Source organism: Rattus norvegicus, chromosome 4 (genome assembly GCF_036323735.1).
Source record: "Rattus norvegicus strain BN/NHsdMcwi chromosome 4, GRCr8, whole genome shotgun sequence".
Lineage (NCBI taxonomy): Eukaryota > Metazoa > Chordata > Mammalia > Rodentia > Muridae > Rattus > Rattus norvegicus.
In genome coordinates this window covers 160273450-160289813 of record NC_086022.1, presented here as the reverse complement: position 1 = coordinate 160289813, position 16364 = coordinate 160273450, and the positions used below count along the sequence as shown (strand labels likewise).

Below are 16364 nucleotides of genomic sequence, written 5' to 3'. Positions count from 1 at the left end.
TGATGTGTGATCCCCTCTCAAACCAAGAGCTAAATAAGTCTTTCCACCCATAGGTTGCTTTTGGTCTGGGTTTTGGCTACAGTGACAAGAAAAGTGACTTTAAAAGGCAGCATGGCCACCCTGGGGCTCCATTCTTGTGTCTTCTGCTGGACCATGTCCCTTTGCGCTGACATTGTTGCTAACGGCACCATCTCTCTCAAAACTAAACTGGCATCGTGTGGACCTGATGGCCAGCCCACCACACTGTCCACTCCTAGCCCTGCTAGCCTCTTGTCTAGGTCCAGCCCCTGACTACTTCAAGCAGTCACAACTTGAAGGCTATCATCAACAAAACTATCACATTTATTTTAACTAGATTTGTTTGAGTGTTAAACAAAACAAAGCCTAAACTCGGGTCGTAAAAGACCTTCATGTTTGATTTAGAACAAGGTTTCACTCTGTACCCTGGGGTTGGTGTGGAACTCACTCTGCAGCTTGGAACTCACAATGATCCTGCTTCAACATCCTTAGTGCTACCATCATAGGTTTCTGTCCTTGTTCTTAGCCTCGTACTTTTCCCGACTTGGGTCAGGCTCCTCTGCTCACAGAGCTGTGTCATCCACATGGCATGTCCATGTCCCGTCTGAGCTTCTTCCCCAGAGCCACAGCATGTAGGTGCCGCCATTCTCAGCCCGCCCCCTTCCAATGTTGAAGCAGAGACAAATGTTGGAAAATGAAACCAAAGTCAGAACATTCTGCACTCACTCTCCAGCTATTTAAATAGTAATTTGGGGCAGTGCCAAAGCACCCATTGAGATATGAAGTCTAAACTCTCCCTCTGCAGTGTGCCTAGATTAAGAACAAATGTTTGAGAATGGGCTTTGACAGTAAGAGGACATCCCCACCTCCAGCCATCTCTATATAACAACTACAGCTCTAGTTCACTTCAAAACCATTGATGATGATAATAGTCTGTCCACAGATGCACTCCAAAGGCTTAAGTAGATGGTGACTCCTCTCCCTACAACCAAGGATTTACATATAGCTAACTGCAATAAAAATCATAGGGGTCCACTTCACATTTTATCTTATTGGGGGAGGGAGTGTTTTTTGAGATATAGCCCAGATTGGCCTGGAACCCATCATTGCCTTGCTTGCCCTTCTATACTCTGGTTTTATGCCAATTTGACACAAGCTAGAGTCATTAGAAAAAAGGCAGTCTCTCTGCCTCCATAAGGTTTTTCTTAATTGGTGATTGATAGCCGAGGGCCCAGCCTATTACAGGTGGTGCCATACCTTGTCTGATGGTCCTGGGTTCTGTGAGAAAGCAGGCTGAGCAAGCCATGAGGAGCAAGTTAATAAGCAGCATCCCTGTATGGATTCTGCATCAGCTCCTGCCTCCAAGGTTCCTTCCCTGTTTGGATTCCTGCCCACACTTCCTTCAATGATGAATTATGATGCAGAAGTATAAGACAAATAAACCCTTGCCTCCACAACTTCATCTTGAGCATGGTGTTTCATCACAGCAACAGATACCCTAAGACACCCTCTCAAGTGCTATAATTAGAGACATGGACTACTGTCCCCAAATCACCTGTCTTTAACTTTCTGGATTTACTAAAGTGTCAAAATACTTCCAATGAGTAAATAGATCACCATTTGATGAAGGAACTAATTGCCAAGGAAGGGAGAGCTTCTATAGCTGAATTCCATTTGACATGAGACATATATGAACTCTGTCCTTAACAGATAGATACCTATTCTTAAGTAGAGAGACTCTCCTAAGGATCATGACTAACAGAAGGTCCTAGGGCCGAGGGAGCAAGAGCCTTGTGGCATCAATGGTTCAATCAATCTAGATCACATTGAGCAACTATTACTTCAATGGCACACAATTATTTTCAGGAAATTCATAAGAAATATGAGTTCCTGATCCTAAAGATTTAGGGCACAGGTGAAACCCAAGCATAATTCCCAAAGGCATCTGGAGAAAAAACACCAATGGGTAGGGCAAACATTGAGTGGATAGTGGCGAAGAATACAAGAAAGGAGAGATGGGTTCAGGCACCAGGAAACAAAGGAGGACGAGTGAAGAGGGCAGGATGGAGACTGGTGCACAAAGGGTAATCTGAGTTGCTTCATTCATTCATTCATTCATTCATTCATTCAGGGAGGAACAGGAAGTCATTCTAAAACCCAGGATGAGTGCTTTTGGGAAGGTCTCTCCCACACATGAAGGAGGAAGCCACTCTGGTCTAGAAAAGTCTATGTCAAGAAGATTGTGTAGGCCCCACAGAGAGGCATGGTTGGAAGAGAACAGTCTGGATGATCAGGAGCACTCAAAGGAGGACCAGTGATGCCCTCAGGGATAGGGATTTAGCAGATGTAGGTAAAGATCAGGCAGTTAGGCTAAGTGGGACAACTTACTGTAACTCACCTCAAAGAGATAGCAGAGAGGCACGCATAGAACTGGACCCACTAGAAAGTGGACAAACCAAAGAGAATCTGTCTCCAGGACTCTCCACTAAGCAGCAAGAATAAAAACCTACATTTACATACACACATACACATGTACATATACATATATGGTGTACATATATGTATACACGCATCAAAATAGAGAAAGGTAGGTTGGTAGACAGATGGACAGATGATAGACTAACAAATTGCCATCTGCTTTACACATGGAACACAGCATTTTAGAGTAAAACAGAGGGGTTGGGGATTTAGCTCAGTGGTAGAGCGCTTGCCTGGGTTCGGTCCCCAGCTCCGAAAAAAGAACCAAAAATAAATAAATAAATAAATAAATAAATAAATAAATAAATAAATAAATAAATTAAAACAGAGAATACAGAGAATTCAGGCTCTGTCTTCCTTACTTTACAGGTGAATGTAAGTCACTCCCAGAATTAATCCTCCGCCGTGGAATAATTGTAACCTGTGTATCTCCCACCTGGGACCACAGCTTCTTAGATGAATCTCTTTAAATACCTCTATACAACATCGCCTCAGGACATTAGCAGAGTTTCCATAGGAGAGAAAGTGGATCACAATAGAACCACGTGTCTCCCTAGAAGGCTTCCTCTACAAGCTTTAATCAGCCAGGTAATATGCAATGATGAGTGCTTCTTAAATATGTTAGGTCATGTCGTGTTGTATAACCCAAGAGCATCGTTCTACATAGTAAACCTTGAAAGGTGCCCTTCCAGACTACACTGGACAGTCTGGACCAATGGTGGGTTGGTTTGTTTGTTTGTTTGTTTGTTTGTTTGTTTGTTTGTTTGTTTTTCAGCAAGTAGAATAAAAGCATGGCTTTAGAGTGGAGCAGACATGATTTTGGGTCCCTGGTCTCTTCTCCAAGCTATGAGACCCCAGCTAAGATCATTAACCTCACTGAGACTAAGTTTCTTCATCTACAAAATGGGACTAACGTGAGTAAGTACTCATATCGTACCAGCTCATATTGTGAGGTAATGCAAATTAATACCCAGCAGCTGTCATCAACTGGCCTAATGCACAGTGAATTTTTATATTTAGATTCCAGTTTATTTAATCGTTTGTCCATGAAATTATACTTGTGACCTCAAGTCTTGGTTTTAAGATAATTCCAGTTTCTGATGTCAGCAAATGTTCCCTGATTGAACGCATCCCTCTGTCTCTGCTGCCTCCGTGTAGTAACCCTCTCCCCTGCGGACCTCTGTTCCATGTTTGCTTGTGCTCTGCTCTCCTAAGCACATTGGATTTAGGGCTCATACTAGATCCAGGATGACCTGAGGTCTTTGTTTAACAACATCTACGAAGACCCATTTTCCAAATGGACCACACTCACAGAGTCCAAAGCCAGAACTTGGGTACACCTTCTCTACACCAGTCTTTGCTCTACACCAGCATTTGCTCTGTTGAAAAGATTTATAATCTTAAGGGGTTTAAAATGCCGGTCTTGGGATGTTTCATTTCATGGGCCAACTGCACGGATCTGTGGGCTGGGCAGATATTTAGTCAAGCAGGTTGTGGACATACTTGTGAAGAACCTTTGGGGATGAGGTGAGACTGTGACTCAGTAGACTGAGTATATACAGCAGGCTGCCCTCCCTAATGTGGTCTGACCAGATAGAAAAGGGAACCACGCCCACAAAAGGGTGGTTCCTCCTACCTGAGTGCCTTACGTTAGGATGTCAACCATTTTCTTCTGTTCTTAGAATAAAACCGAATGTCAGTTTTATGGTCTGGACACTACCAACATTCAGGCTGATATTTATATATGTTCTGTTTCTCAGGCTTGAACTACTCAATTGGATCCAGAGTATCCAACTCACTGACTCCAGACCTTGGGACTCCCACGGCCTCCACAACTAACTTGTAGTGTGCCCCTGTCTCTCTCCTGTTTTACTAGAGAGCCTCATCCAATACTCACATCTGAATAAGCAAGAAGCAAGATATTCTGTGTTCCCAGAAAAGTACAGTCCCTGAAGCAGCACAGAGACTATGAGCTGTGGGGGTCAAGAGGAGGAATACATCCTGGAAGACTTTGAGAAGTGAGCCAGCCAAACCAGAAGTCCCTGGAGAGCCAGTGATAAGTATCTAAGAACAATTTCCAAAAATGTATAAAGCTTAATGGAGTCAATGGCTTCCTCCTAAGGGGCTACTCGAAATAATTAAATTGTCAGGCTCCTTTCTATTTTAATTGGAATTATGTAAACATAGTCTGGTTTTCTCACACTTATCATGAAATGTTGATAGAGCATTTACGTGATTTCTGTTAGGGAAAGGCAGAAACAGATCACTCTTTAATAAATGCTGTTTTATAAACACGAACTTCAAAACATGGGCTCCATTAGATGGATTACATCATTGGCTCATCAGAAATTTGCTTAAATGATTTTGTAGCAAAGCCCTTCCTGAGCCACATTTTAATATCAAATCCTCTATTTTTATCCAAAGTCAGTATAAGAAATGATCACATATAGATCATCTTAGGGATCTCTAGAATACCCCACATATGCTCCCATATGTGCAAGGCTCAGGGAGTATGTCAGAAGATGGAGGGATAAGAGCCAAAGGTCAGAAAAGACTGGAGTAAAACAGTGCCTTCTGCACATGACAGGGTCACTGCACTCATGAATTCACAGCAGTGGTGATTACCTGCACAGGTCAAGTCAGCCACACTCTAGTATTGAGGGGAAGGCGTGACAAGGTTTCCTCCTTATTGAGGGACTACTACAGATGGCTGGTGGCTTCCGGGATAGGAAAAGTCAGTTTTCTTTAAGGACGTGGACCCCGGGAGGCTAATCGTGCTCCAATTATGAGTATATGGGAAGCACAAACTGGACTGGATGGATTATTAAACAAAAGGAGAGGGGACTCAAAGCTTAGGAGGTAGAGAGAGAGAAGACCTGGGAGAACGTAGGGGTAGGAGCAGGGAGGGTGATTTGAATTAAGAATGGCCCCCATGGGGTTGGGGATTTAGCTCAGTGGTAGAGCGCTTGCCTAGCAAGCGCAAGGCCCTGGGTTCGGTCCCCAGCTCCGAAAAAAAGAAAAAAGAAAAAGAAAAAAAAAAAGAATGGCCCCCATAACCTCATAAATTTCAAACCTTAGTTACCATGGAGTAGAACTGTTTGAAAGGATTGGGATTAGGAGGTACGGTCTTGTTGGAGTTTGAGGAGGTGTGGCCTTCTTAGAGGAACTACATCATTATTGGTGAACTTGGAGGTTTCAGAAGCCCATGCCAGGCCCAGCATGGGCATGAGTGTGTGCGTGCATGTCTGCCTGTGGATCAGTTTGTAAAGTTCTCGGCTACTGTTTCAAAGCTTACCACCATGATGGTCACAGACTAAGCCTCAGAAACTCTAAGCAAGCCCCCAGTTCAATGCTTTTTTCTCTAAGAGTTGTCTTGGTCATGATTTCTCTTCCCAGCAATAGAATTGTAACAAAACATGAATTATATGACATTCTCAAAGGATTACAAAAATATATATTTTTTAAAGGAAGAAACAGTTATTCCAGGAGCTGGAGGGGTGGTTCAGTAGTTAGGAGTGCTTACTGCTCTTTAGAGGACCCAAGTTCAATTTCCAGATTCCACATTGGATTATAAGTTTGCAATCACATGTAACTGCAGACCAGGACATATGACACCTTCTTCTGGCCTCTACAGACAATGCCCTCACATTACATGTACATGCACATGCACATGCATGAGCACGCGCGCGCACACACACACACACACACACACACACACACACTTTTTTAATTCAAATATATGCGTCCTTATTTTTAAAAAAGATCACTCTGACCTCAAATGTAAGCTTGTGACTGAAAACCTAATCTCTTGTATGTTGTTCGACCCTTTAAAGAAAGTTATACTTTGGTAATAAAAATTTTTTTTAAAAAATTAAAAAGCAAAAAACTTTGGTCCGTCCCGCCCCCACCAGACAGTTACTCATGCTGCTTAGCATAAAATTCTGTCTCACTTGCAGTTATTACCTTCAGTGTCAATTTCTATCATCTTTATTTCTCCTGTGTTTCCCTACTTGCCTCAAAATGCACAGGTCTTTTCATCTGTTGTTTGTTTGTTTGTTGTTTTGATTGTTGTTGTTGTTGCTTTGTTGCAAAATGAGCCATTTGTATTCTTCTTCTTTCTGGCTTCATTTTGACAAGAAATGTCGTTGATTCATACCTGAGAGCAGAACCCAGAGCAGAACGTTCCTTTGTCATAGCTGTCACGTGGCTGCTGCCCCTAGGAAGAAGTTCTCCCAACTGGACCTGCTGAGTGGTGAATCTTCCCACAAGCTTTCCCAACCACAGCCCAGCAGACCCCACACATAGACCCATCATGTTACAGACTCTCTGCTCCCTAGGAAACAGAATCCTCCTTCCCAGGCCATAGACTAATGGCCATCTGTTCTTGCCTCTTCACAGAGACTGCATCTGGGCTGCTTGCTGGCTGCATTGGTAAACAAATGGACTGGACCCATTTTCCACAGTGCTGCAGATGCGGGCTGTGAAGGATGAGGAAAGGGAAAGTGTAGACAGTAGAAACCCAACTCAGGGCCCACCGTGTAGCCTGACTCACGTGGCTACGAAGTGTACAGCAGCCGGAGCCATAGCGATGGAGGTTGTCATAGAGACATGCAGCATTGTGCCAGACACTTCCATAACGTGCTGCCTCTTATGCCTGCCCTCCACTACAGGGTGACTCATGTATCGAAAGCATGTAGATCCTTAACCCTGCTTTGTTAAAAGAAAATCCGACTCAACACTATCTACTTACACGCAAAGGACCCTTAATCTGATGTCTTTATGGGATCTTGGGGGTAGCACTGAGACCCCTTAATACCAGTCATCAATCTACTAGCAACAGCCACCAAAGCGCTGATGGATCAGACAAAAGTGTGTCCTCTTGAGCTGTATTACTATGACTTCATGGACAAGACTTTCTATAAAAGCCCCAATTACCATACACACACGCATGCACATGCACATATGCACACATGCACACACTCACACACCTATCTATCTGCAGCCTTGTCTCTGCTAGAGGCTTGAATATGAATGTCAGGGGTGAGAAAAGGGGTATTCACTCGTTTACATAAATAAGGAAGTGGCCTAGACACTGACTGGGATCTAGAAGGACCACCTCCGGAATAAGCAGGAGAGATAAGGCATCTGGACCCAACACGACCCATCTCAAATCTTCCTAGACTGTTCAGCACCAAAGACCAGTCTTTCTATCTCCTCCTGTGTGAGCCTGTTGAATGTCCCTCACAAAACGCAGGCCCTTCTGTTGTTGTTTTTGGAAAACAAATGTTTCCTTCCAAGATTCCCCCTCCCAGTTAATATTTGTGCTCAGGACTCGGAGTCCCTGGACACATTACAATGGATTTGTGCAGGTTTGAGACCTCAACTTCATGATTTCCTCCACATCTTTCTGGTCTCTCTGGACCTTATGGGGTTATGATCCAAGCCATCACCGACCTGGATGACGTTTAACGGATCCTATACCATGCCTTGCTCTTCCTCCATATTCCCACCACGCACAGGATGTGGCTCTCTGCAAATGTGGCTTATTCTCATTTTAGTCATTTTCCAGATCCACTTTTAAAAGGAGCAATGCTGGCCCTCCAACAGACTGTCATGCCTCCCCTCCCCCAATGGACAGCCCTCCCTTACTGCAGGAACTGGACTTATCCTACTCCCAGCCTTGGGATCAGAGTCTCTGATTAGTTTTTACAAACACATGTATCCTACCCAGCACAAGTTGTATTCTCCTCATCTGTTTATAAGACCCCCCCCTCCTGTGAGGCCAACTACAAGGCCCCAAATGAATGCTATGAACACAGAGAACAGCAGGGGCCATGTGGTTGAACCCACAGACAGATGCCAGAACCTTCACCTGTGTGGAGTATGGGAAATGCTAGGAGAAAGTGTTTTTGGTTATCTAGACAGCCTGGAGGGGCAGTCACAGCCTCACCCAGACCCCAACCCCCAACTTTCTAGGCAGATCTCTGCTCTGCAGATGGCCGACAACTGATCTCAACAGCTGGGCTCCAATAGCTGCCTTTGCCTGGGTCTATGCACACTTTCTGTTGCCCTGGGCTCTGTTCTGGGCTTACCAGGGCCTGAGCTACTCTGTAGCCCTAAGGCCCTCCAAAGACTCCACACAGAAGGACCTTAATCAGTGCTGGCTGCCTGATGGGTCAGGAAGGAAGCTGGCTAGGTACTAGGACTTAAGAAAACACAGAAAAGTAGTTCAAAACACCAGACTCAAGAACAAACTCTTGTATTCCCATACCATCCTTTAAGAACCAGATTCTTAAAGTCACCTACTAAGAAATGAACAGTGGGCAATATTATACCTGAATCATAGACAGGGAAACTGAAGCTCTGAAAGAGGAAACAACATCCTCAAGTCACAACACAGAAAATGAGTGAAAATCTCAGGTTTCATGTCTGTTCTTGGGACTTGTCTAGTATAATGTCTAATACCTTGAAATGTTAAAAATGAAAAGGCGAGACCCCAAAGATGAATGCTTCGTAACATGGCTTGCCTAGGTCAACTCATTTACAAACTCAAGCCCTGTGTGTCCAACACATGCTAAGTTCCAAAGGGCTAATGTATAGGAGCTGCAGCTCAGGAGGAGACAAGCATGTCATTTATGCAAAGCTACCTTGCAAATCTGGGACAAGACATTGAAGAGACAAAGCAGATAGGGAGCAGGGGTGACTTGGAGGGTGCCTAGACAGGAGTCAAGGCGGCTGAGGAGCAAGGGTGTTAAGGAATGGTTTATGGTGCAAAGAGCAGAGAAGACGGGAGCGAGGTGGGAGGTGGACAGAAAGCATGAGAGAGCAGGAAGGTTGGGAGGAGAGCCAAGAAGAAAGCCAGGCAGGAGGAGAGCCAAGAAGAAAGCCAAGCAGGAGGAGAGCCAAGAAGAAAGCCAGGCAGTGTACACTGGGGATGCAGAGAATGGCACTCAGTTGTCAGGCACACCTAAGTTCTTCACTGTGAGGATCATAGTCCCCACCACTACTCTTCATGGATGGTAAAGACTCGCTCAACTTCTTCTCAAACACCAGACAGCAAAGATGAAACTAGATAGCAAGACACCATAGGATGGGGTGAAGACAACATCGGCTATTCAACTAAAGCAAAGAAAAGGAACAAGAGAAGTGAACAGAGTTGGGGAAGGTGGATTCTACCAGAAAGAACTAGAAGCTTCTACCCAAAGCTGAGACATGGGTTGTATTGCCAAGAGACCAGGCATCAGCTGGGAAGAGTGGTATTCCCAAACAAAGATGGCACATGGGTTTACGTCAGTGGTATTAGAAATAAGAAGACTAACCCAGAGGATAAAGAACATAACAGCATGGAGACAATACCTGTGTAAGAAGTTGGGCATGGTGGCACACACCTGCAGGCTTAGCACTTGGGCAGCTAAGGTGGGAAGTGTGCAAATCTGAAGCCAGCCTGGGCTACAGAGAGAGATTCTCAATGTCCCAAGGAAGTGAATAATAAACCATGAAATAGTGTGGCTCCTGCACAGTTGTGATTTATCAAAAACCGTGTAAGTGAACCTCATATCTGTGTTTGCTTATTACTTAATGAGCATCTGTTAGTCCAGCTTAATAAATTATAAGAACAGAATCTATACATTCTATTCTTCCTGTGGAAAGGGAATTCCTGTTGCCTCAACACATACTGGTATTTGATGAGTGATTTCTGACAGGCAATAGAGCTGTTGGCAGAGAAGATGGTTCAAGCACAGTTAGTGAGATAAGCTGGTATTCCCGGCTTTGGTCAGCAGTGGGGATGAGATGGGAAGGTGGGCAAGGCAGCACTGAGAGGCAGAGATTCAGGGAGGGAGAAACACTTTTCAGGGTGAAAATCGGGATCTCTACAAAGATAAGTCACCATTTGTGAAACAGCACTATAAGGGGCAGAAATACACACAGAGAGGAGAGGGGGGGGAGGGACGGAGGGACGGAGGGATGGAGGGAGGGAGGGAAAGAGAGAGAGAGAGAGAGAGAGAGAGAGAGAGAGAGAGAGAGAGAGATTAACCACAAATCAGTGCCCTCCCAAAGAGACAGGACAGAGGTCAGAGTGAAGTTTCACTCTTTCCCCTAAAATGTCCAAGGAGAAGGAATGGGAAATTTAGAAAGAAATAATTCTCTTCTCCTGAGAGCTGTTTGCTGGATTTTGTTGGACAAGGAGGCATAGCAGTTGAAAATTCACTGGAGAGATTTTTTAAAATTGTACATACACTGTTCTAACTGAAAGCTGCCTCCCACACCATCTAAACTGTGAGGCACCCAGCCCACACAGTACAACCTCCTGGGGATGAGTTTTCCACAGCGCTGGTCCCAGAACTTCATCCCATACCAACCAAGTGAGCTGAAATCTCCAGGTGGGACACTGGTATGGAGCTCGTGAAAACACGTCCCACATGGTTTCAATCTACTCCCCTGTTGAAGGACCTCCTAATTTATAGAGGAGCAAAAGCCACCATTCTGACCGAAGCAGTGTGCCCATACCATTCTTGGTAGTTTTCCCCTCCCGCCTCACTGTCAGATCCCATTGCTAGGCTTACTACAGAGAAATGCCTAAAGGTTCTAGACCTTCAAGAACAACAGGAAGGGAGGCACAACAGAAAAAAAAAATGAAGATGACATGTTTGGCTTCCCAGACACTACAGCCTGGGTGTCAGGACGGCAGGCAGGCAGGCAGGCAGGCAGGCAGGCAGACAGACAGACAGACAGACAGACAGACAGACAGACAGACAGACAGACAGACAGAGGCAGAGACAGAGGGACAGAGGGATACCAGTTCTTCTCTGTCCCACCCACCTCATGGCTACATACTTAGAACCCCTGGGGAGACAAGTTTAACTTTGACTCCAAAAAAAGCCACATCCACCTGGCCCAGATCCCAAGTTATCCACATGCATCCAGCCCTCAGGAGGCCCAGAATCCAGGAGAAACAAGTGCATACTTTCTTGGTAGGGACTTTGATCTTCAAGAACTCTGCTTCCCTGGCCAGCACCTGCCATGGGGCGTGGATCCGGACAAAGACAGATCCCTGGCTTTTGCTCTGCAAGGTACAAAGGGGAAAGAAATAGAAACACTTGTAAGAACACAGCTAAAACTCTTCGTTCCCAGCTCTAGAAGCCCAGACTTCTTGTTCCTTCAGTTCGGGACTTCCGTTCCCTTTAAATGCCCTTAGGAGCCAGTCTCACACACCCATACCCAACTTCTCCAATGTGTTCCAGATACATTGTGATTTCTAAGTGTCTGGGTTCCCAAAGGGTAGTGCATGGAGACTGGCAGCTTCGTGAGGAAAATAAAATAACTTTGTTCACAGATTTGAAAGTTATACAACTATGATTTCATGGAAATTTCCACAAATGCAGTTACATTGGTGAGCTAGCCACTACCGGCATTCAACGAACAGACCTCAGTTTGCCTCCAGTCACAGACTCTGTCATTCACTAGTCAAACTTGTGCTTCTGTTCTACCAGTGTGCTGGGTGGTTGCCCCAAATCACAGAAGTGACCGTCCAAGCCTCAGAGCAGGTGACACGGACAGCAATGCAAATGTGCCGCTCAAAATAATATCAAAGCATCAATCATAAGCAAGGTTCAGTGTGAACACAACCTGAGTCTGCGTCCTAGGACAACAGGGATGTCACTCAAAAGGAAAGAAGATGCAGTGTTGGAAAATTAGGGCGAGTCAGACACCTCCATGGCTTTGGTCACCATATCAGAAATAAATACTTGCTGGACTGTGACAGAGATTTCACCTCATCTTCAGACAAAACATGAATAATAAATGCTTTGGGGATATTAATTATTTTGTCACCAAAGAATGAAAGAGGACCAAAGCTGAGAAGGACCCGCTCAGCTCAAAGGACCACAATCTGGCAAAGGTCCCGCTATTAGGAAGCTTTTTTAATACTCCCCAAAAAAGTCCAAATGCTGTGTGCAGAGAGAAAATAGAGTGTGTTGGCTGTTAATTTCTTCATCAAGTGACTATCGGAAATTCCATAGAAGATTTGTCCTGTCCTAGGAGGAAGCAAATGTACCATTGGTGTTAGGATAAAGCCACTGGGGTACAGAGTAGGAATTGTGTTCTAGCAATTCTCTCTAGAAATGCTGGGTGGAGACAACTTCCATTCACAGCTAGACACCCATGTGCTAGGAGAGAGGAGCGTCGTGTTGAACAAATATATACTGTGTGAAGCAAGGTGTATGGACGGGGTCATGGTGAGACGACAGGGACTCTGCGCAGTCAGCACACACAGGTGCTCCTATTGAAAACCATCCCCAGGTTCATTTACAGAAAACCTCTGTTACTCAGTGATAATGGCCTAGGATCTTGGTTTAGGGCTTAAGATAAGAGCAGAAGCTATGAACTCATGGCTCCGACTGTCCCTTCCCAGTGTGCAAGGGAGTCAAGCAGGCTTGTGGTAGGGACTGCTTTCCCCCAGGGACTAGGAAAGCGCTCACGTGTTTCTGAAATAAAAGCAAATATGGTCGAGCAGTCGTGGTGCAAAGGAAGAATATTTATAATTCTTAAATGTTGACCCCAAAACCACACACACACACACACACACACACACACACACACACACACACGCACATGTTTAGTAATTCAGGTTTCCAGAACCTAACACTTCAAGAATGGAAAGTAGAAGGAGCCAGTAAGGTAGGTGTTGTGACTGACTCTATTTTAAAAACCAAACACAGAAGATTCAGATAATTTTCCCAACAGGACCAAAAGAATTAAGTGTGATAAAATAATTTTTAAAACCAGGAAGTGTTTGCTCTCACTGATTCTACTCCATGGAGAGAGAGAGAGAGAGAGAGAGAGAGAGAGAGAGAGAGAGAGAGAGAGAGAGATGCATTGTTATTGGCTGAAATTACCTGTCAATCAATACACAATCAAATCAGAGGCACATAAGGAACGTCATGGCAGCCCTTCAATGGACACTCAACCTTCCAGATCCTACATGCTGACAGTTAGGGGAGTGTCCTTTGATTTTAAAAAAAAATCTCCCAGATTTCCATTTCCATCTTTGGGTGGAATATCCAGGACGACTAGACAGTGTCATCGATCACTTGCTGCTCTTTCTAACTGTAACTTGAGCTTTTGCTCCGTGTAATTCAAAAGTAAAGGACGGAACCATCTGTAGGACTGCCCTCTGTAGTCCGGCTCGCTATTGTAACCCCCCAAAAAGATGTCGTTGATGAAAGGTGGCGAGGAGCATTACCCTCACACTCGGATGGAATCAAGACACCGTTAATTCTAATACCTTGTGCTCTGTCTTTATTTCAGAATTGAGACAAATGTCTTTTTAACTTTATTGAGACATTGTGTCTTGGTCTGGTGCCAAATGTCCACTAAGTGGGTACAGATGTTCAAAGTTTGAGAAAGGGTTGGGGGGGGAGCAAAGGCCAAATTCCACGGCCGTGGTGGCAGACTGCTAGCTGTCCCCAGACAGTCATTCTCATTTTCTTCATTTTTCACAGAGCAGATGGTCCTCTAGGATCAAGACTATAACGTCCTCTGTAGTGAGGCATTCCCAGAATTTTGGTAATTGCCGCCCAACGTGATGAATGTGTTACAAAGAGGCCGATCCCAGCAGCCTTCTTCAAAGGCAACAATAGGTACCTTTGGCCCTTCATCTTCTTCCCTCCTCATATCTGTTGCCTGGAAACAAGCTTGGATCCCTGACCTTGAGGTCAAAGTCCAGACCAGTAACATCAAAAAATTAACAGAGAATCTAGGTCTGGGGCTGCCCCCTATGTCTTTATGAGAAAGACAAAATTCTACCTTGTTTGGGTGCTGATTTTAGAGGCTCTGCCCTTCACAGCCCTGCCTTACATCAACGGGTGCAAGGCTGTTTCTCAGTAAGAATGTTAATTTTCTTCTCCAATGAAGCATTCTGCTTTTCTGTTTTCTCCAAATAGGACTTGCTTGAAATCAAAGTCAGAGCTAGGATGTGGTTCTTTTCGGTGTGAACAGCCAGTCCTTGTGATCCTTCCAATCCACAAAATATTGTTACCTTTCTATAAAAAGAGGAGCATCTGGGCTGACATGAAGTGTTAGCTGGTGTGCCTCATTGCTCTTTTGAATTAAAAAAAAAAGAAAAAAAACAAATGCAGGGAAACCACCAGCCAAGCTCTGCCTCACTGACCCAGGGATCTAAAATTGGAGGTTAACACTGTTTAGGGACTTGGAGTCTTTGGAGGCAGTGTAGAATAATATGAGGAACTTGGAGCTTCCCTTCTAACAGTTGGAGGGCTGAACCCAGATTTTACAGGTGTGGGGACCTGGGCCAGTAAGTCCCTTAAGCAAGGGAGCCTCAGTTTCTCCAGAAGAATAAGGAGAGTTAAAAACATTTCAGAACATTGAGGAGTTGAGACTGAGTAGGCAGCTCCCTTCTAATGTATCTTGGTGAATGTTCCATGAGTATTAACCTTTACTAGGCTCTACCCAGATATCAGGTCTGCCTCTTAGCTGCAGAGAAAGTACCAAGTCTGTCTTTCCTATTCCTCAAGCATTTCACACAGCATTACAAACAACAGTGAGTCTTGTTTCTGTTAGATTAAAATTGTGAACCTGTAATCCTGTTTCTGTTGTGCTTGGCACTTTGAAATTATCTACAGTATTTTTAAAATATCCCTTGTGCCATAAAGGAACTGACAGATCCAAGACAAGAGAGTATCTGCAGAATTCGAGAACAGGGTCAGAGCACTTGACTTTCAGAAACACATATGAAAGTTGACATAAAGCATAAGGCATTTGCCATCCTACCCATCCCTAAGAGATTCTATAACTAAACTTTCATCTGGAAGGGCTCCCAAACCAAAGCAGACAACTAGCATTGAAGTTCCAGTAAAACACACTGCAACATAGAACGTGGTTCTACTTTGAGTAGAACGTGGTTCTACGTTGAGTAGAATGTTCTAAGAGATGGCATAAGAAGGCCCTAGCACATGAATCCTCTCACCAAAGTTATCCATCCTTTTGAACTTCTGTTATCGCTTAGTTCCCCAAACTAAGCACACAGTCAGGACTTGGGTTCACAAAGCAGGCAAGTAAAACCCAGCTCATTAGACTATGGGTTGTGGAGCCCACATGCTGTGGCATGACTGAATGTGGAGTTGCCTTGACTGTGTGTGAGAGTTATTAAAATTGTGTGCAAGACTAAAACGTTTCTGAATGCACAATGGCCAAAACTTAATTCAAAATCAATCAGGCAATAAGTCTGAGATGTTTCTGTTCTATCAGTATTCACCTGAGATGCACCAAAAGAATTCACCAAAGCCTTGGTTCTAAGCACACAACATGTGCACTTTGCATCCTGTCAACGCACTACACGGCGTCAACAGGAGCTAACCAAATCACCTCACTGGGACTAGAGACTCCTGTTTGGCTGGCTGGTTGGTTTAGTTTGATTGGGAGGAAACAATGGGTGTTTTTTTTTTCATAATTTTCTGTTCTTACCTAAACAAAATGACCTCAGCATAGAAAACAAAGAATTCCTCAGCCTATAAGGAATCAAATTATTGTATCTTTGGAGTGTACTGCGTTAGTATATGCAATTTTAAAAATGACTTCAGTGCTGATTTGACCTTCATTTAAAATCCACTAAGTGAATTTTGACTTAGGATCAGGACAGAGTTTCCAGTAATTTCTACAATGATCTTCAATACACTTCTGCTATGGTGAAGTGAATGTTCTCAGCATTGATGATTATCAACTCTGAAAAATGTTGAAGATGTTCTATGCCCTACAGTATCAAATAGTCATCTAAGATTTAACTCTTCATGTAAAATCCTTCATGTAAAAATGAACAATAACATCCATTTCATAAATATATAATATATGTA

The 16364-nt window shown here is 44.1% G+C and overlaps 1 protein-coding gene across 4 annotated transcripts in view; it reads right to left on the bottom strand.

The window, feature by feature from the left end:
- The window catches only part of Ano2 (anoctamin 2), a 341360-nt gene that overhangs the window by 252017 nt on the left and 72979 nt on the right, over positions 1 to 16364 (bottom strand). For all 4 annotated transcript variants that reach the window (XM_017593038.3, XM_063286858.1, XM_039108820.2 and 1 more), the window contains one exon: positions 11462 to 11560. In XM_017593038.3, the coding sequence (XP_017448527.2) occupies positions 11462 to 11560 (99 nt within the window). The remainder of the gene's footprint in view (positions 1 to 11461; positions 11561 to 16364) is intronic.